This window comes from Mytilus californianus, unplaced genomic scaffold, assembly GCF_021869535.1.
Source record: "Mytilus californianus isolate M0D057914Y unplaced genomic scaffold, xbMytCali1.0.p SCAF_9, whole genome shotgun sequence".
Taxonomy (NCBI): domain Eukaryota; kingdom Metazoa; phylum Mollusca; class Bivalvia; order Mytilida; family Mytilidae; genus Mytilus; species Mytilus californianus.
In genome coordinates this window covers 79,527,874-79,554,405 of record NW_026262745.1, presented here as the reverse complement: position 1 = coordinate 79,554,405, position 26,532 = coordinate 79,527,874, and the positions used below count along the sequence as shown (strand labels likewise).

The 26,532-nt window shown below is 32.0% G+C and overlaps 1 protein-coding gene and 1 long non-coding RNA gene across 8 annotated transcripts in view; one reads left to right on the top strand and one right to left on the bottom strand.

The window, feature by feature from the left end:
• Positions 1 to 13,079: 13,079 nt before the first annotated feature.
• Positions 13,080 to 13,759, top strand: LOC127716398 (uncharacterized). 4 transcript variants are annotated; one of them, XR_007988901.1, is made up of 4 exons: positions 13,080 to 13,227; positions 13,278 to 13,377; positions 13,428 to 13,527; positions 13,578 to 13,713. It is a non-coding gene; the product is annotated as an uncharacterized LOC127716398 (long non-coding RNA). The 4 variants fall into 4 exon arrangements; XR_007988900.1 differs by having other exon boundaries at positions 13,278 to 13,527; positions 13,628 to 13,759; XR_007988898.1 differs by having other exon boundaries at positions 13,278 to 13,527.
• LOC127716392 (arfaptin-2-like) overlaps positions 13,621 to 26,532 on the bottom strand; it is a 260,881-nt gene continuing 247,969 nt past the window's right edge. For all 4 annotated transcript variants that reach the window (XM_052222578.1, XM_052222580.1, XM_052222579.1 and 1 more), the window contains 5 exons: positions 25,413 to 25,644; positions 22,689 to 23,096; positions 22,077 to 22,170; positions 17,253 to 17,427; positions 13,621 to 16,638 (listed from right to left, as the gene is read on the bottom strand). In XM_052222578.1, the coding sequence (XP_052078538.1) occupies positions 16,486 to 16,638; positions 17,253 to 17,427; positions 22,077 to 22,170; positions 22,689 to 23,096; positions 25,413 to 25,644 (1,062 nt within the window). In that variant the 3' untranslated portion in view covers positions 13,621 to 16,485. The remainder of the gene's footprint in view (positions 16,639 to 17,252; positions 17,428 to 22,076; positions 22,171 to 22,688; positions 23,097 to 25,412; positions 25,645 to 26,532) is intronic.

Here is a 26,532-nt window from a genome sequence, read left to right as displayed (position 1 = left end):
TGTTGTTGTTTTGTCAGGCCAAAGTTTACAGAAAGTAAGACATAGATATTGCTTTTTTATGGGCAGAAACAGCAGAAGAATTATTACCATTTGTGATAGAATATGTCAAGCAGAAGGGCCAAAAATTCCCCTTTTCCTTAGAATAAACTATTTTTAGCAAAAGCATTTAGATTGCAAAATCGGATACATATTTTTGCCTCAGTCATCTTGTTCAACATATTTTATGCTGTGAAGTAAAGTCAGGACCCATATTATAATATAGAACCTTTTCCTTTTTTTCAATTTTTAGAACATTTGTTCATGTTCTATAGGGTTGCATGGAGGAAGGAATATTATTTTCTTCAAATATTCACTATATAGCTTGTTCTTGAACTTCATCCTATTTTCTTTTTCTAATTTTTTTTTAGGGGGGGGGGGGGGGGGGCAATTTCCAAATAGGATACAGGGATTGTCTGTCAGTCTCTCCTAAAGTTTACAACCTAGTACATTGTATCATGCCAAATAATCAGCCACTGATACAGAAATAACTAGAGGATCATAAGAGGTTGTAATACTCACCTGGCATTTTTGCAATAAGAAAAGTATCTGACAAAAATGCAAAAAATGGGTAATGGGTCAGTGGTTGTGTTTGCTTTATGTCTGTCATATTTGTTTTTTGTTTGTTGTATTGTTTTAGATTAGGCTGTTAGTTTTCCAGTTTAAATTGTTCCACATTTTTCAAGTTGTGGCCTTTAGAGCTGACTACATGGTATGGGATTTTTTCTCATTGTTGATCCATGTCGTTTGAACTCTGGTGGACAGTTGTCTCATTCGCAATCATACTACAGTCAAACCTTATTATGTCGAAGTCGAAGGGACCGGACAAAAGTATTCAACCTATCTGAGGTTCGACTCATCCGAGGTCGGGTGTGTCTTTATAAATTTTTAATGCATTAAATACGGTACAAGATTTGTGTAAACTAGATATTTTGAACAGTGTGCTTTTTATACGCCCGTTTACGGGACGTATTATGGTATACCGTTGTCCGTCGTCAACATGTCGGACATTAACTCAAAAATGCTTTAACCAATTTGCATAAAACTTTGGTGAATTGTTTATTTTGATATGACACTCTATGATTGTGTATTCAATCTCCATATTTTTTTAGTCCCTCATAATAACTAATCCACAAGAACAGATACAATACATTCACAAATAAAACCAATACAAAAGTATTTACAAAGGTCAGTCACTACAAATTATGAAATCACTTGCGGAATGAAACACGTTCCGAAAGATCTTTGATGAGGGTCTGCTTGCATTCAAATATAATCAATTTATCATAATTTTTTTTACTTCTTTTTATACGACTGCAAAATAATTTGGGGTCTTATATTGGTATCACTTCGTCGTCCGAAGACATTTGGTTTCCGGACAATAACTTTATGGTTTACTTTTATAAATTTTGACTTGGATGGAGAGTTGTCTCATTGGCACTCATACCACATCTTCTTATATCTAATAACTTTAGTATTAATAAATAGAAATCTATGAAATTTGAACACAAGGTTTATAACCACAAAAGGAAGATTGGGATTGATTTTGGGGGTTATGGTCCCAACAGTTTCGGAATTAGGGGCCAAAAAGGGGCCCAAATAAGCATTTTTCTAGTTTCCAGACAATAAGTTGTGGAACGGTGTATGGATCTCTCTGAAATTATACCACAAGTTTCCATACCACAAAGGGCTGGTTAGGATTGGCTTTGGGGTGTTATGGCTCAAACCGTTTAGGAATTAGGGGCAAGCAAGTGAGAAAAAACAAGGGTGTCCTGGTTAATGGACAATTACTTAAGTACAATGTTGTGTTTGAATTACCTTCCTTACACTGCTTTTAAATTATGTATAAAGAAATGTTGTATTGTCTTGAGGTGATTAGCTTGTCAATTTATTTTTAGAAGTTACTATTTTAATAATTTTAAAAATGCTGATTAAGGTATATTAATTTTAGCCATGATTATGTATGTCATTTTCTATTTTAAGACTTTTATGATGTATTTAAATGGGTTATTATGGTTGCAAACTCCATGGGAAATTTGAATTGAGATGATGACCATATCTTGAGGGAAAGAGGGCTTATTACCACAAAATACAGATCAAGTTTGAATTTTAGTGGCGTCACTTTAACCATTCTAGAGTTATGCCCCTTTGTAAATGGAAAAATTGCAAAATTTTTAGTTTCCGTTCTATAACTTGAGTTTGCCTCAACCAAATGTTATCAAACTTATACACAATGCTTATTATCACAAAACACAGGTCAAGTTTGAATTTTGGTGGCGTCACGTTAACCGTTCTAAAGTTATGCCCCTTTATAAATGGAAGAATTTAAAATTTTTAGTTTCCGTTAAGTTTGCCTCAACCAAATGTTATGAAACTTATACTAAATGCTTATTACCACAAAACACAGTTCAAGTTTGAATTTTAGTGGCATCACTTTAACCGTTCTAGAGTTATGCCCCTTTATAAATAGAAAAATTGCAAAATTTTTATTTTCTTCTAAATATCAAGTAATTCTTAAAATTTGAGTTATCTTCCTTTGTCCATGATTATAGTTGAATCAACTACAATCAATGCTTTATACAATGCAATGTTTAATTTTGACTTCCACTGATAAAACACAGATCAAGTTGAATTTGGGTAGTGTCACTTTAACCATTATTGAGTTGTGCCCTTTATAAATCGAAAGATTGCAAAATTTTTAGTTTCCATTCTGTAACTTAAGTTGGCCCCAACCAAACATTATGAAACCTTTACACAAAATTCATTACCACAAAACTATGATCAAGTAGAAATTTTTTGTTTCTGTTTTCTAACTTTAGTTTGCCTCAACCAAATGTTATGAAACTTCTACACAAATGCTTATTACTACATAATACAGATTAAGTACGAAATTTGGTGGCAACACTTTTACCATTCTTGAGTTATGTCCCTTTATAAACATAAAAATTGCTGAATTTTTTAGTTTGTCTCAACCAAATGGTATAAAACTTATACACAACCGTTCTAGAGTTATGCGTGTTTACAAATAGAAAAATTGCTAAATTTTTTGTTTCTGTTCTCTACTTAAGTTAGCCTCAACCAAATGTTATGAGACTTTCACACAATGCTTATTACCACAAAACTCAGATCAAGTTCAAATTTGGGTAGCGTCACTTTTACCGTTCTTCAGTTATGTCTCTTTATAACTATATGATATGCAAGCGGGGGCATCATCTGTGTCCACATGTGGACACTATCCACATTTATTTTTAAAAATCATACCTCAAGGGCAATAACTCCTATAAAGAGACAACTGACATGTTAACTTATTTGTAGATCTTGTCATGATTATATGCTTTGATAATTATACTAGTTTCCTATTTTTAGCCTTGATTGATTGATGTTAATTAATAGGTGTGATCATCAGACATAATTTTTAAACTGAATGCCCCAACAATGATTGTGGTCAAGTTGAGTTTCAATTAGCCCAGAATTTCAGAAGAGGAGAGCTTTGTAAGTGTGAAAGAATGCCAAGTGGTAAGAATAGCTTACCTGTCCCCAGGGCCAGGTGAGCTTTGAATAAAGGAGATGTCTAGGTGGGTTTTTTTGTTCAACAAATTCCCAAGAAACAGAAATTGTACCCCCAAAAATTCCCCTCAGTATCCTGCAGGTATTAGAATGTACATTTTGATCTGATCATTTTGTAAAACTATTCAGTACTAAAAGCAGCAATATCGATGTTATATCATTACAAAAATCGCTAATTTTCTTAACACTGCACTCTGGATTGTTTTCATTTTATTGTCCATTTATGTTCATTCAGTAGATGGTCCTAATTTAATTGGAACACAGGCTCCTGTATCAACTATCAAGGTCTTTTATACCCCCGCTAGCTATCATATCACAGTCTGTCATTAAACGGCTCCACAAACTTAATTGACATTTAATGGTGTGTTATAAACCATTTCCTGAAGATATAAGAGCTTGATATTGACAGTAAAAATGATGTCTCTAACTCACTTTGAGCTGTTCTTTGTGGTATATAGGGCAGTTATATAGGGTACTGAGGACTGCCAGTTTGGAAATATATGTATTAGTTACCAGGACTGCCAGTTGTAAATAGTTACTCATTGGACCTGGTTTCACTATGTTCAATAAGCTCAAATAAAAAATTACTACTTGTATATTATCTACTGGTGGCCATATTAGATTGCTAATCAGTACTAAATTTACAACAATCAGTAAGCACCACACATTGAACCTACAAGTGGCATCTTCAATGGTGGTTTGCCATCACTGGATATTTGTGTGTGCAACTAATCATCATGTCCCAGACTAGGGAAATGTGATGCCAAACTTGGCATATTACCACCTTAAAGTTTGTTACATTTTATTCTGAAATGGGAGAAAATATGACTATGAAACCCAAGAAATATGTTTGTGTTGGTATATAAATGTACTAATCTGTTTGTAATAGGGGTGATTTATTTTTTAAAAAGTGCTCGACTAGTATCATTGAATTGAATCGCAGATCCTTAGAACAGCAAGCAACCAAGCTACATAATAAGTTGGGAGTGTCCTACAAGCACAGGTAATTGAGCTTAATATTGATATTATGGTACATCTAGGAAACAAAATAACAACATAATTGTTTTTTATGCCCCCGCCGTAGCAGAGGGAGCATTAAGTTTTACCCTTGTCCGTCTGTACGTACGTCCCAAAATTGGTCTTCCGTTCTCTAACTTTAGTCTACCTCAACCAAATGTTATGAAACTTGTACTCAATGCTAATTACCACAAAACACAGATCAAGTTTGAATTTAAGTGGCATCATTTTTACCTTTCTATAGTTATGCCCCTTTACAAATGGAAAAAATGCTGAATTTTTCGTTTCTGTTCTCTAACTTAAGTTTGCCTCAACCAAATGTTATGAATCTTATACACAATGCTTATTACTACAAAACAAAGATCAAGTTTGAATTTGGGTGGCGTCACTTTTACCTTTCTCGAGTTATGCCCCTTTACAAATGGAAAAAATGCTGAATTTTTCGTTTCCGTTCTCTACTTAAGTTAGCCTCAACCAAATGTTATGAAACTTATACACAATGCTTATTACTACAAACTACCGATCAAGTTTGAATTTTGGTGGCATCATTATAGTACAGATGACACAACATAGAAAACTAAAGACTAAGCAACACGAACCCCACCAAAAACTGGGGGTGATCTCAGGTGCTCCGGAAGGGTAAGCAGATCCTGGCACCCGTCGTGTTGCTTATGTTATTACAAATCTGGTAAATAGTCTTAATTCGGTAGGTCATCGTGAAAAGGGAGTGCAGAGGCTATTACTGACAGGAAAGACTTACGCACTTGGCTTTCTCTTCAGCTAAAAATTAGGCTAGCCAGGGGCAGTGAAAGAGTCTCCCGACTCCCAACCAAACTAGACGCATACACAAACATGTGTTAACACCACTAGCACTTTAATTACCTGGTAGTTTTTCTTCCCTGCAACAAAAATCTCAGAATGCATGACATTGGGAAGCTAATCTGGCATCAGTGTAGTCTATTTGTATAAAGCTTTATATTTCACTTGACAGAAGACCTGGATACTTCATATCTTATATACAGATACTTTATGTAAAGAAATTTCTGTCTGACATATGTCCATTGTCTTTGACCTCATGTTCATGGTTCAGGATTTTCCAAACTATTGTTGATATATAGAACCATTGCAAGGTCTACTTGTCTGTAGGATGCGGTTTGCTTGAACTTGACTTCATAAAAGGGTTATGTTTTCATTGTCTGGTCAAATTCTTGGATAGTATAAGTAATAGGACAGCTATGTTTGGTGTATGGAATGATTGTAAGATGTACATGTTTTCTGACCTTTACCCCTTTTTTCATAAATTATCGATAAAGTGATTTTGTTATGCCTGCAGTAGAACCTTTATCTAATTGTGACTAACTTACAGGTGTTACTCTTCATTCAAAATTCTGACCAAATTGCAATTTGTTTCTTGAAATTAAACTTTAATTGGTCAGATATTTCAACCAACTGCTGAAAAGAAACAAGTCATCAAAGTGCAAAGTGTTAAAATAAAGCATACTCACAATCCTGTAAGTTTAAATTCCACTTTATGAAAGTGTTGCTTAAAATTTCATTGATATTGTAGCGAGTCTTTTGAAAGGCAAGAGGTAGAAATTTTCAAATTGCTACAAAAACATCCAAATTAATCTGTCATATATAAAAAGTCTTCTATATTTATAAGAATGATTGGGACTTGCTGTCTTATCTTCCTTTAAAACTTCTTGAAAACATAAAAGTATATTTCACAGAGTATTTTAGATTTTAATTTATAGACAGCTTTGAAGCATGTATAGAATAAAATGCTTCGCTGAGCGCAGCCTGATACGACCGCAGAGGTCGAACCCTGAACAGTTGGGGCAAGTTTGGACACAATATGCAAGCTTGATACTGTCTGAATTTGGATTGTGATCAAATTTTTGACATAATATAGGTTTCGTACACAAAATAAATGTGGTCAAAGATCTTAAAAAATTGAAATGGGACATTTAATTTACCTAGAATGGTCTGATATCCAAAATCTAACAACATGGTTAGATTCAGCATATAAAAAAACGCAAATAATTTAATTTTAGTTGAAATCAAACAAAGTTTAATTGTGGACCCTTCAAACCTTAATATGAACTAATTTAAAAACAGGGCCCAAAATAAAAATCTAAATGCACAATAAGATTCAGCAAATCATACAGCCGCAATAATTCAGTTTTTGATGAAATCAAACAAAGTTTTATTTTGAACCCTTTTGACCTCAATGTAGACCAATTAAAAAATGGGGCCCATATCCAAAAAAATTATACAAGGTTAGAACCCCCAAAAATTAAAGACTTAATTAATCCCATCGAAATTGGTTAAAACATTTGTATTTGTTTTCAATTGATGATTTCTTGCTATTGCGCAATACTGTGCAATTGGAAGATTTCTTACTATTGTGCAATACTGTGCAATTGAAGATTTTTTGCTATTGCGCAATACTGTGCATTTGAAGATTTCTTGCTATTGCACAATACTGTGTAGTTGAAGATTTCTTGCTATTTCGCAATACTGTGCTATTGTGCAATACTGTGCTATTGTGCAATACTGTGCAATTGAAGATTTCTTGCTTTTGCCCAATACTGTGCAATTGAAGATTTCTTGCTATTGGGCAAACTGTGCAATTGAAGATTTCAAAAATTTTGAAGAAAAAAAATGAACCCCCCAAAAAAATTGGAAAAAAAAATCCCCCCAACTTTTTAAACCCCCCCCCCCCCCCCCCACCCCCTTTGGGCAGTAATTACCCCCAAACTCAATCCCAGCCTTCTCTTTATGGTATGGAACCTTGTAGTACAATTTTAGAGAGATCCATACACTTAAACACAAGTTATTGTCTGGAAAGTAGAATAAACTGCTTCGCTGGAGCGCAGTTGGATACGCCTGCAGAGGTCCAACCCATAAGGGTTGGGGCAAAAATGGACACAATATTCAAGCTTGATACAGGTCTGAATATGGATTGTAATTAAATATTTGACATATTATAGGTTTCTGAATAAATGTAGTCAAAGAACTTGAAATTGGTGATATGAATTGAATTTATATTCGATTAAAGATTTCTTGCTATTGTGTAATACACTGTGCTGTTGCGCAATACTTAGTAAATCTGTTGTCAGACTATAAACAAATAAAGTTCAATTTCTTCTCAATGTCATATTTGAAATTTATGAAAATCAATAGGGAGATTACACCAATAGCTATAAATAATTCACATAAGTTTCATGAGAACTGCTGAAAGCCATTTTGAGTTATTGTCCAAAAACTGGAAAATCCCCCTTTTTTATACGACCGCAAAAAATTTTTGCGGTCGTATATTGGTATGTCGTCGTCGTCGTCCGGCTTCGTCCGAAGACACATTGGTTTTTGCACTCTAACTTTAGTTAAAGTGAATGGATCTCAATGAAATTTTACCATAAGGTTCAATACCACAAAAGGAAGGTTGGAATTGATTTTGGGGGTTAGGGTACCAACAGTTAAGGAATTAGGGGCCAAAAAGGGGCCAAAAATAAGCATTTTTGTAACTTCCAGACATAACTTGTGTGTTAGTGTATGGATCTCTCTGACATTGTACCACAAGGTTCCATATCACACAGGGAATGCTGGGATTGATTTTGGGGGTAATTGCCTCAAAATATTAGGAATTAGGGGCCAAAAAAGGGGCAAAAACAAGCATTTTTCTAGTTTCATGACAATAACTTGTGTGTAAGTGTATGGATCTTTCTGAAATTGTACTACAAGGTTCCATATCACAAAGGGAAAGCTGGAATTGAGTTTGGGGTAATTGCCCGAAACGTTTAGGAATAAGGGGCCAAAAAGGGGCCAAAAATAAGCATTTTTCTAGTTTCCAGACAATAACTTGTGTTCAAGTGTATGGATCTCTCTGAAATTGTACTGCAAGGTACCACACCACAAAGGGAAGGCTGGGATTGAGTTTTGGGGTGATGAATCATAAGGGGGTTCAAAAAATTTGGGGGGGGGGGGGATTTTTTTTTTTTCCCTTTTTTTTTCTTTTAAAATTTTCCATTTTAATTTGGTTATTTCTGTTTTATATTTAAAAGCAAATAATAATGATATGATAGGAGATACACACCAAACAGGATGTGTAAATTATTATATAATAAGTATTGTGCAATAGCAAGTAATTTTCAATTGCACAGTATTGCACAATAGCAAGAAATCTTCAATTGCACAGTATTGCGCAATAGCAAGAAATCTTCAATTGCACAGTATTGTGCAATAGCAAGAAATATCCAATAGCACAATATTGCGCAATAGCAAGAAATTGTCAATTGTACAGTATTGCGCAATAGCAAGAAATATTCAATTGCACAGGATTGTGCAAAAGAAGATACTTCGTATAAATTGCTTATTTCTTGACCAATTTCAATGGTGTTTTATTCTTGAATTCTTGGGGTTCTTTAATATGCTGATTCTTACCGTGTATTTAGTTTTTGGATTTTGGGCCCCGTTTTTAAATTGGTCCACATTGAGGTCCAAAGGGTCCAAAATTAAACTTTGTTTGATTTCATCAAAAATTGAATTATTGGGGTTCTTTGATATGCCGAATCTAACCGTGTATTTAGATTCTTAATTTTTGGTTCCGTTTTCAAATTGGTCTACATTAAGGTCCAAAGGGTCCAAAATTAAACTTAGTTTGATTTTAACAAAAATTGAATTCTTAGGGTTCTTTGATATGCTGAATATAAACATGTATTTAGATTTTTGATTATGGGCCCAGTTTTCAAGTTGGTCCAAATCGGGGTCCAAAATTAAACTTTGATTTCAACAAAAATTGAATATATGGGGTTCTTTGATATGCTGAATCTAACCATGTATTTAGATTTTTGGGCCCCATTATCAACTTTGTCCACATTGAGGTCAAAAGGGTCCAAAATTAAACTTTGTTTGATTTCATCAAAAATTTAATTCTTGGGGTTCTTTGATATGCTGAATCTAACCATGTATTTAGATTTTGGATATTGGACCATAATAGGTGAATGTCCAATTTAAAATTTTTAAGTTCTTAGACCACATTCATTCTGTGTCAGAAACCTATGCTGTGTCAAATATTTAATCACAATCCAAATTCAGAGCTCTATCAAGCTTGAATGTTGTGTCCATACTTGCCCCAACTGTTCAGGGTTCGACCTCTGCGGTCGTATCAAGCTGCGCCCTGCGGAGCATTTTATTAATGAATAAAACCCCATATTTAAACTCAGACATGTAAAATCTAAAATTTATAAAACTCTAAAGGGAGCTTACATCAACAGATATAAACAATTCACCAAAGTTTCATGAAAACTGCTGAAAGCATTTTTTAATTATTGTCCAAAAACTGGAAAAGCCCCCTTTTCTTATGAATAAAACCCTGCAACTCGGAAACGTTAAGTTAAAAATTTATAAAAATCCAAAAGAGAGCTCATGTCAATAGATATAACAATTCACCAAAATTTCTTGCAAGTTGGTGAAAGCATTCTCGAGTTATTGTCGGAAAACTGGAAAATCCCCCCTTTTTTGATGAATAAAACCCCAAAACTCAAAACGGTAAATCTGAAATTTATAAAAAACGAAAGGGAGCTCACGTCAATAGATATAAACAATTCACCAAAGTTTCATGTATATTGGTTAAAGCTTTTTTGAGTTAATGTCCTGCATGTTGACGACGGACGGACGGACAGACGGACAACAGTATACCATAATACGTCCCGTAAATGGGCATATAAAAATGCTTGTTTTTGGCCCCTTTTTTTACCCCTAATTCCTGAACGTTTGGGGCAATAAACACCAAACTCAACCCCAGCCTTCCCTTTGCGATATGGTACCATCACCCCCAAAATCAATCCCAACCTTCCTTTTGTGGTATTGAACCTTCTGGTAAAAATTCATAGAGATCCATTCTCTTAAACTAAAGTTATTGTCCGGAAAACAATTGTGTCTTCCGACGACAAAGACATCATAGCATTATACGACGCAAAAAATTTGTTTGCGATCGTATAAAAACCACATTTAAGAGACATTCAAAAACTTAAAATGGACTGTTTTGCAATTCAAAATTTACTACCTTTCCTTTCTATTAAATGACCAATTACAATTAATATATTCTTTCAGAACTATTGGCTGCATTATCATAGTAGCCAGGACTGCAATTAAATTTTATAGGACTATCACTTTGATTTTTGATGACTTAAATATAGTTCTTCTTCAGTAAGTGTTTAAAAATTCAGACTTATCGAACAGTTTGGTTTGATGAAATGAGTCAGAATTTTGGATGATCTATATTATGTGGAGAGCAACACTTACAATCAAATCACTGTAAGGACTATAAATATATAGATTCAATCATGATCAGGAAAGCAGGTGAGACATTTCAACATGTGCACTCTTGTCTAAGATTTGTGTATAGAAGTGTACTTAAAGGTTACTCCAATGGTCATCAACTTTGTTGAAGTGAATATTTAATTACCAATGGCAAAGATGTACCCAATTTACCAGTATGTGACAGTTTTTGCGTTAATTGTCCAGAGATTAGCAGGATGTCTTTCTTCAGAACAATAAAATTGTATTATTAAATTGAAAATAGAAAGGGGGAATGTATCAAAGACAATAACAGAAAACAGCCCAAGGCCACCAATGGGTCTTCAACACAGCGAGATCACGCACCAGGTGGCAGGCTTCAGCTGGCCCCTAAACAATAATGTATAATAGTTCAGCTAAAACGGACGTCACACTACACTATATTATGTATAGAAAGTACTATGTAAACCCTGTAAAAATAATAAATCAAGTTCCTGTTATGAATATCGAGTATCGAATCTAGACAGAAACGGAAAAAATGCTGGTGAAATAAAAACTGATAAATACAAAGTTATCCTCATTTTTTTATTTTAGATACCATTAATAGCATGTTTCACATTGTGATACACATGAATTGCTAACATTTATTTACACATGATAAAGTGTTCAAACATACATGAAATAAAACTTGAGTACAATCATGAAGAAATGAGATGTTTCTTGACATGCTGCAGGGTGTCCATGATTCTGTACTTTCTGGACATGGCTATATTATCTTTACCTTAATATTTATTATGTACAACTAATTTCACAATGATCCTTGTAAGTTACAACTGAGAAATATTGCTGATACATTTCAGTCAACTTCCAGATTTCAACAAAATGAAATTTGAAATTGTAAGAATAAAAATCTATACATAATCTGTATAAATGCATGTTCAAGTATCTTACAACTACATATTTTTTGGCAGTCAAATAACTATCTACACAGGGATTGATTTATTGATTGATGTTTGCTTTACAAAACCACAGTGCAAAAGGTTTTATTGATTTAGACAGAGATCAACAAAAGCTAATTATATTTATAGCACTGCCTGAAACACATAAATTTATCAAAATGTCAGTGAAATGTAGTGTCATAGTTCATCAAAACAAGATCTAAATAAAACCCTTTTTTATTTCTCAGTATTAGGATATTTGAACATTTCCATATGCTTTTGTCTTCACTTCTTGTCTACTTAGTAATTTTGTCAACAACAAAAAAAGTTTTATTATTAAATCAATAAATGTTTAAAACTACAGGAATGCATATAAAACTTTTTATCAATTCTATCCTTTAAATACATCACTTCTATCTTGCATTAACCCTACCAAGAATCTAAGAATTATGAAGCGTCACGTTTGCATTTTTCTACTTACTACTGATAATGAACATAATGTTTTCATTTTTCTTGAAGAAAGAAAGTATCACAATTATATTTTATAATTTATTCACAACCTGTTCCAGAGTTGAAAAATAAATAATCACCATTAAAACTACTTAGTTTAAATATGGATGGAATTCTTTTCACAATTATGACAACAAAATATGCTGAAGTTCTCTAACATGATCTATGAAAACAATGCAACATATCAAATAATGATTTGAAAGACTTGTTGTATTGAACTATCAAAATACATTGTAAGCAAACTAATTATTTACATGTTCCATACCATAAATGAATGTAATTAACTGTTGTCTATCACTAAATGCATCAAAACTCAGTCCAGTCATATTCCCATGTATTAGCAAAAGAAAAAAAATACAGTACTATTTTGTTTTAATCGCTTAGAGGAAGCCATATTTGTTCACTTTGCATGGTAAAAGGGGGGGTCAAAATTCTGAAAGGGACAATCAAAGAACTAATTCCCAACCCTTTAATTATGGGCTAAATAACTGCAGAGATCAAAATGGAGCTATTTCCATTCTGTTTTTAGAATTGATCGGTATTTTATCCTGTAGAATCACAAAATGGCTTTACCCTAGCATAACTGGACATTATTTTGATACTAAACATTCTAGGAATAATCCAGACCAAATTAAGATTCAGAAGGTCAATATTTCTTTTTACAAAAGTTTCAAGGCCATAGGAAACATATGTCAAACAAAGGCCCAAAAAGCCAGATGAACCATAAAGTTTGTGTTATTTTTAAGTGAGAAACTTAATTACTAGGGTAACAAGTATTGAATTAAGGGGCATATACATGTACAAACAAGGTACTGGTAATGAACTATTGAATTAGGGGGCATATACATGTACAAACAAGGTACTGGTAATGAACTATTGAATTAGGGAGCATATACATGTACAAACAAGGTACTGGTAATGAACTATTGAATTAGGGGGCATATACATGTACAAACAAGGTACTGGTAATGAACTATTGAATTAGGGGGCATATACATGTACAAACAAGGTACTGGTAATGAACTATTGAAGTAGGGGGCATATACATGTACAAACAAGGTACTGGTAATGAACTATTGAATTAGGGGGCATATACATGTACAAACAAGGTTCTGGTAATGAACTATTGAATTAAGGGGCATATACATGTACAAACAAGGTTCTGGTAATGAACTATTGAATTAGGGAGCATATACATGTACAAACAAGGTACTGGTAATGAACTCTTGAAGTAGGGGGCATATACATGTACAAACAAGGTACTGGTAATGAAAGTTATTTGATTTATTCATGTTATGTAAAGAACTGAAATGATTAATCAAATTATGGCATCTTTAAATTTTTAATGTTACAACATATACTTATTTAGTTTAAGCTCAAACAAAAGTCCCTCCACCAATGACTAGCATATTTTTTAAATACATTTGGATTTCACACTGCTGGATCTATTATTTATACATCAAAGAGTCAAATGTACAAGCTTTTTTAATTTCAACTTATCCTATATTATTCCATTGTTGAGAAATATTATATATTATTAATTTCTGTACTGAAAATTATACAATGTATTTTGAGTGATCAGCCATTTCTTGTACATATCACAACTCATACAATTTGGTTTGGTCCCTATAATTAGATTTATAATACAAAAGCATTTTAACTACTGACGGGATAAATATATGTACACAAGACTTTTATACAGATGTCAGTAGTTTAATATAATTCTAAAGCATCTATATACTTTGCAAATATCAATCATGCTTTTAAAATTACAGCTAAGCAGGCATGGTAATTAAGAAAGTTTTACTGCAGTATTGCACTTTACTGATTAGGGTATGGCTGCATTGTAAACAGCTAATTGTGTATCAGGAAAATTCTTTAAAACAATTTTTGTTTTCAATGCCAAGATTTCCACTTTTATTGTGTCCTTGCAATATTATTGTAGAAAAAAATGTTACAAGTAACAATTTGCATCTGTTTATAGTATCACAAAATGATAACTTCAACTTTATTTGAAATATAACAGCATTTTAGTTTAAAAAAATTTCATTAAATGTATGATTTATAGGTTTCAAAATGGCATTCTCAATGTTTTTGGGTAGTCAAATATTCCATGCCGTTAAAGACGTCAAAATCATTAAATATTTCAATAATTCATCATAAAGGGAAAAAAAATAGAGGGAAATAATCTAGTATCACTTAGTATTAGAAATATCCCAAAATTTCCGATATATTTATATTTTTTTAATATATCATATTTATAAAAATACAGTACCTCTAAATATAAATATTTCTGAGAACATGAAAAAACTATTTTTACCATTTCATATTTCACACAGGTTGGAATGTTCCTTTATTATAGATTTTTCTAATTTTGGTACTTAATTGATCATGCATTATAAATTCTTACATTAGTGTAGTTCTACAAATATACACCTCTTATTCTCAAATTGAACCAAATCAAAACCTTTGAATTTAAAATATGTTCTTCTAATAATGTTTGGTCTTGATTTTATTTTCTAATTATATAAATCATGCTATGAAATATATTAATAAAGTAATAAAGTTACCATATGCATATCAAAAATGTGGATTTTACAGAAAATGTTGGTTTTTACAGAACCTGAGAATACATAAATGTTCATTCATTACCTCATTAAACAGCTTTTGTGGATAGTTAAATTCTCCATCATGCATTATATATATCTATATACAAAATAAATGACATTAAAAATGTCATTAACAATTTTTAAGTGTATATTAATGACTCCTATGTCCTCAACCAATATAACTAACTTCATTTAAGAGCTCTATTTCAATTTGTTGATATCAATCTTTCCAAAAAAAAAATCTTAGAATCCGTGTCACATGCTCAGGAGATACTATTAAAATTATATCTTACTGTTCAATCCCAATATTTGCAATAAGGTTTTCCTAGTCTACTTCTATAATAAGTAATGAAAAGCAGTATACATGGTAACAGTTAGAAACAATTGGTTATATTTTCAAAATCCACTTAGTACCTGTTTGCATAACCAATGGTATGTTTGAAGACATGGACTGGATTTATTGTGACAGTCACACATTACCTTATAAACATTTAACAAGTATACTTAAATTACAATAATTTAATAAATAAATAAATAACTACTTGATTACTTTTGATGTGTTAATTATGCAAACCACTAATAACTACTTTAGACAATGGTTTCATTATATAAATAAATATTCAATTCAAAATAAAATAAAACTTGCTCATGTATAACAGGTTTTTATCCACTATGGTTTATTTTTAGAAAGAAAAATATCTTTAATAAAATATGAAGATATATAACATATTTAAGAGGTTATCTTCATCATCAGAGAAGGTATGAAAATGCAACTTTTTGGACCCTTGAAATCAAAAAGTATAAATAATCCATTATTTAACATCATTTAGCTGTTCTCGTCATTAATCTGCAAGATGAGAGTAGAAGTATTTTTGAAAATTGTCTAACAGTTAACCAGTTAGATTTGAAAGATTGCCAAAATAACCTGATTTTGATATTTAGATATGAGCAACAGTCTTACCAAAGAGATATTTTGCTACAAAATATCTTATACAAAGATTATGATGTGGCCATCTGGGTCAAATATCTTTCTAATATATGCTTTAGATCATATTAAAATTTGCTAAAAAAAGTTTGTAAAATTGCCATTTTAGGTCAAATATGCCAATTTCAACAGGCTTATGATATCAAAGTGACATTAAAGTGTTCAGATTATATCATCCTATTTCTTAAATTGCAGGGGCCAAATAATGGCGCTATCACAAACTCCTCCTTACAGTACCTTATCAAAATGTGTACATTAATAGAGGTAATTGCCATTTCCATAAGTTTTCAATTATTACATGTTTTTGTGATGGCTAAACTTTATAGTTGTAAGTTACATAATCTTAACAAATAAATGTCAGCAGAAGTATGATATATATAAAACAGACAAAAATAACAAGACATAATTATGGATTGGTAAGTATCACATAACATAAAATATAACATTAAATCAATAAAATAAATACTTCAAAAAAAGAAAAAACGAAAAAGAAAATCTCAACAAAAAAAGCTATATTATAAAATTATTGTTCTATCCACGATGGTTTTTCTGTATTTGCTGGTTTAAGTTTTATATTGAACTGTTTTAACGTTGCCTCTAATGCTGAATCGTTGCCAGTAAAATAAGCTGATACAGCGTTGTGAAATAATAACAACTGTTTGTGCATGACTTTCACCTGAAATATAAAATAAAAAAGATGTTATTATACAGTAAAAGAAGATAATTAATAAGGATTTATAAATTAAGTGGCATTAGCTAGGATTTAGAAAACAAATAATGTTTTTTTTTTTTTTTTTTCCAAACATCTATAAAAGCGGAATATTAAAATATAGATCACAACTAGCAGTCAATTTTGTCCCGAAATATTGCTTATGTATTATTTGCAAGTCAATAATTCATCCTCATTTGAATCTGAAAGCATGCAACCTTTAATTTGACCCTTATATTTAGCTGGAGATGGGCTAGGCATGTGCTAAGGCTGTTCAATTATCACAAAGAAGGGAATGTGACCATTGAAAAGCGAAAAAAGGGAGTCACCAGGAAAAAGCATTTAGTTGCCCATCGACCCACGAAAAATCTTGCAAATAAAGGTAAAAAAATGTATAACAACGATTTATATTTTTTAATCTTTGACATGAAATCAGACCTAGAAAAAACACCATATAAAATAGCATGTGCTTGTGCTTGTCGGTCTGTTTATATTAAATATTATCTTAAAGTCTTCCAACAAGTGTAAATTAGATAGTCTTAACACTGGTTTTAGGAAAGGAGTAAAAATTTGACTATTACCCTATTTTCATCAAGGAACTTAAGTTTAATAGACACATCTGCTCTAAGCTTCTCAAACTTGACTTTATGTTCATCAAATTTTCTTTTGGAACCTTCTACTTTAGTAGCTGATGTTGATTCTCTAGGTGCTAGCTGTAATGCTTCCATCTCATTTCTATAAGCATCATACTCTAACCTGTATTAAAATAAAACAAACAATATAAAGAAACAATAAATAGAGTCTATTTATGGGGTCAATTACTTTTGAAAGTTATTAATTACATTCAATTACAATTACAAAATCTTCAATTAAATTATACATTCCATTTGACTTTTTTTTACCAGTGTTCCAGCTAGGATTTCAAAAGGGCAGGGAGCCAATCATGAAAAGGGCACTTTAGCACGATGATTGATATTTCAAAAAGGGCATGTCAAACATTGTCTTATGTTAATTGCAGGGGTTTCAGCTAGGAGTTTTGAGGGGGTTAAGTCACTTTTACGCTAGATGAAAATCAACCTTATTTTGGGTAACAGTATTGCCATGCAAGGACGTATATTACTAGCTCAGTCTTCCCTAGAACATTTTTGATGCATGGTAGGTCTAAGGTTAAGTTGCAATGCAGAGCGCAGCGGCGTTTTGTAGAATTATTTTTATTTCATTAGTGAAATGACTTATGCATGTCAGTTAAAATACTACACTAGATCTGCAATACAGTCAGGAACAATACCTTACATTTTCTCCAGGGGCCAACCTGGATCCCAAAACTTTTTTCCAAGGGCCCAGTAGAAATTTTAAGGCCCTACCAGGGTATTTTTACTACAGGTACATACTTATTAATAGTCTTGAATGTTCTTATAAAGGCAATAATATATGTTTGAAATGCCTAATACATGTAGCCCAGCGTTTCTGATTATGATAGAAATAATAAATGAATTATAATAAACCACATTGAGTTTTTCAGAATTAAAATCCATTTAACCATGTCTTTTCAGACTGTTGAACTATATTTGTAATATTATATATAAAAAATCCCCCCCCCCTTTTCCATTTTACACACCCCTAGATGTAGAGTATTAAAGTATTATCAGTTTCACCCCAAGAAAGTATTCATTTTCAATGAAATAATCTTAGCAGTTAATCAAAATGAAAATCTTACTGTCTATAAATAACAATGAAATGTAACTGTTTCTTGTTAAACGGGTTTTCTGAATTTTCCCGCCAAAAAAGCACATGGCTTTCAACAAATGTAAACAAAGCAGTCAATTTGTGATCATGGATTACAGCTTTAATTAATTTAATTTGGATATAGATATTCAATGAAAGGTACAGTCAAGCATTGTTTTTACTTTCTTCTGGATTAAAACTAGTTTAAAAGATCAATTTAAAAAAAAAAATCTTTGACATATAAACAACAGACAATCTACGGATACATCCAACGCAAATTGTCATCTTTTGAGATATATTGAAATTGAAATGCTGACTGACCGAATTTAATGAGAAAAATTATTACAGTGGTCAATTATGAAGTTTAATTAACGGATTAATGACCCATCCGATGTCGATAAGCGGATTATCTGTAATCACAACTTATTACACCTGCTGTAAATGTTAATTAGTTGAGGGTCATAAACTTGTCATAAATATGAAGACGGGTAGAATAATTGTATTTTCATCAAAACATTACGGCAATAAAGGTATGTACTTACGAAAAAGGGCAGGGCGTCAGAAAAAGGGCACAGGGCGGCACTCAGGAAAGGGCAATCGGACCGCCCTGTGAAAATGACTTAGCTGGAACACTGTTTACCAATGAAATTAATTAATTTCCAATTACCTGGCAATTGTAATTAATTACTTCAATTACTTTTGAAAGGAAAATTTAGATAAAATATTGAAAACATTCATTTATTCTATAATATGAATATAAGTATCGTACATTGCTTTATAGTAATACCAAATGAGATCTACAGCGACTATTTTCAAATTCAGTCAGTATCAAAGAGGAGTATAAGTTAGATATCTGGTGTGTTACAGGAATAAAGAAAAAAACATAAATAAATCTGAAGTGCACATAATACTTTGTCTATCAGGAATCGTTAGGACTAGAGGTCTGGTGTAGTTTAATGCCCAAAATGTTAAAAAGCCTTATTCCATAATTTGAAAATATTAAATTTTTTTGTAATCACCTCTTGAAATTTTATATTTTAATGTATTTCATTGAAAATTATACAAAAAGAGAGCCCTAATTTTAATATTTTGAAATGATTTTTTAATTTGATCACAACTTATTAAAATTATTTTTCTTAAAGAAATTATTTAGAAAGCCTGCCTTTTTTTTAAAAATATACTTTAGTTTTAATCCCAATTAATTGATTTTAAAAAAATGCATGTACTTGAATATATTTATCTCTCTCAATTGGATTAACACCTGTTCAATTGGATTAACACCTGTTTAACATGCAAACATAACTGTTGTAAAAACAGTCAGTGTATACTTTATAATAAAACAAATAGCCAGAGGTTATATTTATTGATTGACTACTGTAAAGAATCTCCCATGGTTGTGTAATTACAGAGAGTATACTGTGTAGGCTTTGCTTTGTCAGCTAACAACATTTACTAAGGTCATGGCTTTACATCATTTTTTGAGAAAACACAAGATTCAATCTTTCTGATTCAAAATTTAAATGTAATTGAGTTATAATTGAAAAGTAATTATCAATTACAAACAATTTGGCTATGTAATTAATTACATTCAATTACTTGTAATTGAAAAATGCTCAATTACACATTACATTCAATTACTTGAGAAATTGTAATTAATTACGGTCAATTACAATTGCATATTTCAATTACCCCATGTCTGTTAAATAGACGCCCTGCTCGCACTATCACATTTCCTGGATCACTTAACTGTAAAATCTACATAAAGTCAATATTGGCCAATATTTATATAAATGGGGAAGTTAGCCCCCGCTTGCATATAATGTTATAAAGGAACATAACTCAAGAACGATTAAAGTGACACTACCCAAATTCATACTTGATCCGAGTTTTTTGAAAATAAGAATTGTGTTTAAGTTTCACAACATTTGGTTGAGGCAAACTTAAGTTAGAGAATGAAAACAAAAAAATCAGCAATTTTTCCATCTGTAAAGGGGCATAACTCTGGAACGGTAGAAGTGACGCCACAAAAATTCGAACTTGATCTGAGTTATGTGGTAATAAGCATTGTGTATAAGTTTCATAACATTTGGTTGAGGCAAATTAAAGTTAGAGAACAGAAACCAATTTCAGGCCGTACAGACGTACAGACATACGAACAAGGGTTAAACTTAATGTCCCCTTCGCTAGGGCTGGAGCATAAAAAGTTCACATCATAATAAACAGGTGAACAAAGTTTGATGTGACCACAACTTCATGGTTTACCTAAAACCAAAACTTAAGGTTCATCATAACAAATGGACAAATATGGCCGTATTTTCACATCAAAAACTACTCTGTGTACAGACTTACCTGTGCAGTTTGGAAAGTTTTAAGGCATGGCATCCACTAGATATTTAAAAGTTAAATTTATTTTGCATATCAGAAAGATAAAATCTTTTTTTGAATATGATGGGCATTTTTTTTCCATCGTGCAGAAGGTGTAAAAATAAACAAACATCTGAATTGCATTTGATACTGTCCACTCAGTTACTACCTTTAACTCACCTATAGATGTGTAGATATCTATTGTCCATGCCAATCAAGGACAATCAATACAATACAAATCAGTTGTTACCTGAGAGGGAGCATCTCAAAGTTATATCCCAACTTAGTATATTTTTACACCTCCTGCAGGAACGGAAAAAAATGCCCATCATAATCCAAAAAAGATTTTATCTTTCTGATATGCAAAACAAATTTAACTTTTATATATCTAGTGGATGCCAGGCCTTAAAACTTTCCAAAATGCACAGGTAAGTCTGTACACAGAGTAGTTTTTGAGGTGAAAATACGGCCATATTTGTCCATTTGTTATGATGAACCTTAAGGCCAAATAAAAAAGTTTCATGCGAACTGCTTAAAGTATTTTTGAGTTATTATCCAAAAACTGGAAAATCCCCCCCTTTTTTAATGAATAAAACCCCATAACTCAGAAATGCAAAATCTAAAATTTATAAAATTCTAAAGGGAGCTTACATCAACAGATATAAACAATTCACCAGTTTCATGAGAACTGCTGAAAGCATTTTTTAGTTATTGTCCGAAAACTGGAAAATCCCCCTTTTTTTAATGAATAAAACCCCAAAACTCAGAAACGGTAAATCTGAAATTTATAAAAAATGAAAGGGAGCTCACGTCAATAGATATAAACAATTCACCAAAGTTTCATGCGTATTATTTAAAGCGTTTTTGGGTTAATGTCCGACATGTTGACCACGGACGGACCGACAATAGTATACCATAATACATCCTCATTCTGTAAACAGGCGTATAAAAAGAATTAATAAAAAGTTCTAGAATAAATTTACCTATACAATGACCTAAAGTACATCCACTCCATTTGATGGATAGTTGCTTTATTGCAAATCATACTACATCTCCCTATTCTTGTACTGAAGGGTTACAAACAACAGTTCTACTGACCAAGAGTCGGTTTCACAAAAAAACTTACGACTTGCGATTAATCTTAGTCGTAAGTATTTTTGTGAAACCGACTTCAGGAACTTGAATACAATTGCTATTTCAATAAGACCTATAGTGCTTTTTTCTTCTTCCTATTGTACTGCCACCTCCCTTATTTATTCGTTTACATATTTTTATCCAGTTAAAACGTATACCAATTCCTAATTAAACTATCCTACCTTGCAGCTTCATACTGCCTGACTGTTAACAGTGTGTCCTCCATTGTCTTGTTACATAAAGTGTTGATAGTTGATGTGAAAAAATTCATTGCCCCTGAAAGAAAACAGGCCAACTATTAAAGATATGCATATTTACATTATCATGACTGATTTGAAACAACTATATATGCAAAGGAGGAGATATAATTAGAATCATTATGTCCCCTAATATTGCAAAATAACAGATACAGGTATTATAATCATATAAATAAATCTAATTGTGTTGATGAATAGGAGGATATAGTCTGGTTATACAAGTCTAGAAAAATATCAACTTTTAGAGCTATTTTCCTAATGCATTGTAATTAAGATTGACATCTGCAATCAATAGATAGGCGGGGCAATCAGCATGATATGGTCGTAGACACAAATGTGACTAAAATAAACGCCGGAAGTGTATCGACTTATCACTTTAATATTGAAAATAGAAATACTTTTGACATAGGATTTTTATAAAGAAAACTTATAAAACTGTTGAAGTTTATATTCATATGAGATCGATCGATGGTCGTCTCAATTAATTAAACTTAAAATACAATTTTCCTTTAATATGATAAAAAATGACTTACTTACCTAATAATACTTCCCCATTCTTGACAAGGGCCCTTTGTGTCTCACAGTTGTATGAAAACTCCTCCTGAAGTTCTGGAGAACGTTGAGCTTGTTCTGAGAAGGCTTCACCTAATGCTCTCTGGGTTTGTACAACATTACAGAAATGACTAGTTAAGTTCTTTGCCAGTCTTAATATATTAGCATATTTTCTTTGCATATCTCGTAATACTTCTATTTGTGCTTCTAGTTCCAGATCAACAGTTTTAGATCCTTTACCAAGTCTTTCAGCAATGTATTGTTTAGTACATTTGAAGGTGTTCACACTCCATGATTTGATGGTTTCTATTTTAGATTGTGCTGTCTGTACAGTTTTAGGTAAGAAGTCTCCATTGCTGGATGGGTTGTTTGATAATGAAACATGACTTGTCGCTGAAATAATACAAAATACCAAATTATCTTCTAATTTGAACTTGCAAATTATGACATAAATTAACTTTCACTTAGGTTAATATACATGTTAATCATTAGTAGCATTAGATATTATGATCCACTTCCAAACTTATATTGCACCATTGAAAAAAGTCTATGCAGCTATATTGATGTTTAATCTCCAGTTCCAATATGATGTGTAAATAGCTGTAGGTTGAACTTATTGCCCAAACAATTCCAATGTTTTAAACATCACAGGTATTGGTTAATAGGTTTATTCTTTTTCATGTCTTTTAAAAAATGTGTGAAATTCAAAATGCCCAAAATAATCAACCGCATACCTCATGCAAAAAAAATTGACCCATGAATAATTTGGATACCACAACCAAAACACATGCATTTTTTGTATTTCATGCAGGTGTCAATCAAACAGTTGCTTGAAGTCATAGAATATATTCAAATGAATAAAACAAAAGTATTATGTTATATCATCAAATAGATAAAATGTTTCTAAATTGGAGAAAAAGCTAAGATTTACATCTTCCAATTCATTACTTTGTATTCCCAGTTCTCATTAACAATCCCTTTAACTACATTTCATTATAGGGCTACTCACTTATAATGGATGTAGGAGAGTTAGATAAATTCCCCCACTTCCCTTCCTACTCTTCCCTTTTCACTTAATGGAATAGCCCTGAAGAGGAGTCAATACAATTTCACATTGTAAAAAAATGAATTGTCATATTTGTGACATAAATACATGTTTGCTATAGATTTGAGATCTCATCAGATATTTTTAAAGAAAATCATGAAATAAAACTTGTTTACAGTGCTTGTTTACAAGAAAATATAGGCTCTGGGTTGGGAGAGCTTATGTAATTGAGTTGAAATTTTCTTAACAACCTTGAAAATTTTCAATAAACTGGTATTATCACAATCAACATGATGAAATAGCTAAATTTACTTTATTCACAATTCCTTATAAATGTGCATAGCCGGATATCCCTTAGGGCTTTAAAACTAATCAGGAGGACCCTTTGGATTAAAATACAATAAGGACATGTAATTGATTATAATTGCTCACAAAAATGGTGGGGGCTAGAGGAACGAAAACAAATTTTGACTTCACCTTTCAATCATAGCACAGTTATTTAACAATGGCATGGATCATATGACGATGGTGGAAGATAATTCAACAATGGCGGGGATCATTTGACGATGGCGGAATATCATTTAACGATGGGGGTGCGCTATCACAAAACATGTCATGCAGATCCTGCATTATCAAGCAGTTACCAGGTTAATTTAATGAATAAGTTCGCTGTCATTTGTGCATTTTGAAATAAATACAAAAAAATATGTGTTGCCTTACTTATTTTGGAGAATTTTATAAAAAGTCCCGAACATGTGTTTCCACAATTATCAACTCATATTTTGCATGAAATCACCTTCCGCAGTTCAGAAACTTTACATGAATTAGACAATCCAAATTTCAAAAGCATTACAGAAATAGGCAATAATTTTGACAAAAATTAATGAAAGTTCTTTCGCAATTTATTCCAGGATTAATTTTGCAAAATGTTCGATGATTTTCAGTCCTATTAAGTAATTACATCATGCTATACAAAACTAGAAATAGGGGAACATTGAGCAATATTCCTGTGAACAGTTATCTCCCCTGAAACTTTACCGATTGATTGATTATTGGTGTTCAACACCACTTTCAGCACTCTTAGCTATTTCATGACAGACAGTATTTATTGGTGGGAAGAAGCCAGAGTAATCCACCTTCAAGAAACTGGTACTCCTAATCTATTAAGAGAAACTGTATCGACTCCCATTATTTACATTAAATTTAAAATCAAAGTGAGTTAATTTCAGTAATATGTTTCAAACGTATTTTAGAAGATTTTTTTTCAGGAAATACAAGAACTTTTTTTAATACTTAAATTTCTCACTCTGTCATGACAGTATCTATAAAATATATTTAAACTCAAAAGTTATCAAAGAACTTTATACACAACAATTCCAAAACAGCAAAACTTTGTTTATGACGTCAACAAGCTAACTTTAGCACATAGAATATGTACCTTAGCTGTAGCAGTTCAAATTTTAATTCTGTATTTTTCTCTTTTGAGTAATGAACAGATTTTTATTTATATTCCTCTCTCCAAACGTTTCCAAAATCTAAATATTTTTTTCTATAATTGAAAAAATTTAAAATGACTGATGACAAACATAACTTAAGTTTAAACTGTTATTTTCACTGATACTGTAGAATTACAATATATGTGAACAGAAAGCAGAAACACACACCAGGTGGCATAGTTTGAGATCTAGGTAGCTGAGAAGATCCAGTGCTATCAAAAGAACCTGATCCACCCGGGTAAGATGATGTCATTATTTTCTGTGGAGATCCTGTCTGGACTGTGTTATGCATGTCATTTAAATTTGGCCCATCTTCTAAAATTTCTTTCAAATCTTTCTCAAAGGTATCGACTTCTCCTCCACCATTAACCATATCTCTTCCTGCCATAATTACATGTACCTAAAAATAGACGGAACATGTCTACAGAAGGGGAGATCTTCCGGTAAATATGTCATGTTGGATGACATGTACATAATCAACATATAGTGCATAAAATAGATCAGCTTCTGTCATCTTGAAAACAGGAAAATTTACTTTAAAAAAAATCCATAAGATGTAAATGAAGATAATAAAAAAAAAAAAAAAAACAGAAAACAAATGAAATAAAATGCTCAGCTGGGCACAGCTTGATACGACCGCAGAGGTCGAACCCTGAACAGTTGGGGCAAGTATGGACACAACATTCAAGCTTGATACAGCACTAAATTTGGATTGTGATTAAATATTTGACACAGCATAGGTTTCTGACACAGAATGAATGTGGTGTAAGAACTTAAAAAAATTTAAATTACCTATTCAAACCATATCATTATTATTTGCTTTTATATATAAATCAGAAATAACCAATTAAAAATGGAAAATTTTAAAGAAAACTAGAGGCTCTAAAGAGCCTGTGTCGCTCACCTTGGTCTAAGTGCATATTAAACAAAGGACACAGATGGATTCATGACAAAATTGTGTTTTGGTGATGGTGATGTGTTTGTAGATCTTACTTTACTGAACATTCTTTCTCCTTACTATTATCTCTATCTATAATGAACTTGGCCCGGTAGTTACAGTGGAAAATATATTGTAAAAATTTACAAAAATTTACAAAATTTATGAAAATTGTAAAAAATTCGTAAGGGTTCCGCGGAACCCAGTGTCTCGCCTACTTTTACTGTTAATCGCAGGCTCAACAAAAATGTGGAAAAAAATAAATAAGAATATTCCTCTCTATACTATCTTTTGATTGTAAGTAGCTTCTGTCCAAGTTTGGTAAAAATCCAGGATAATTTATGAATCTAA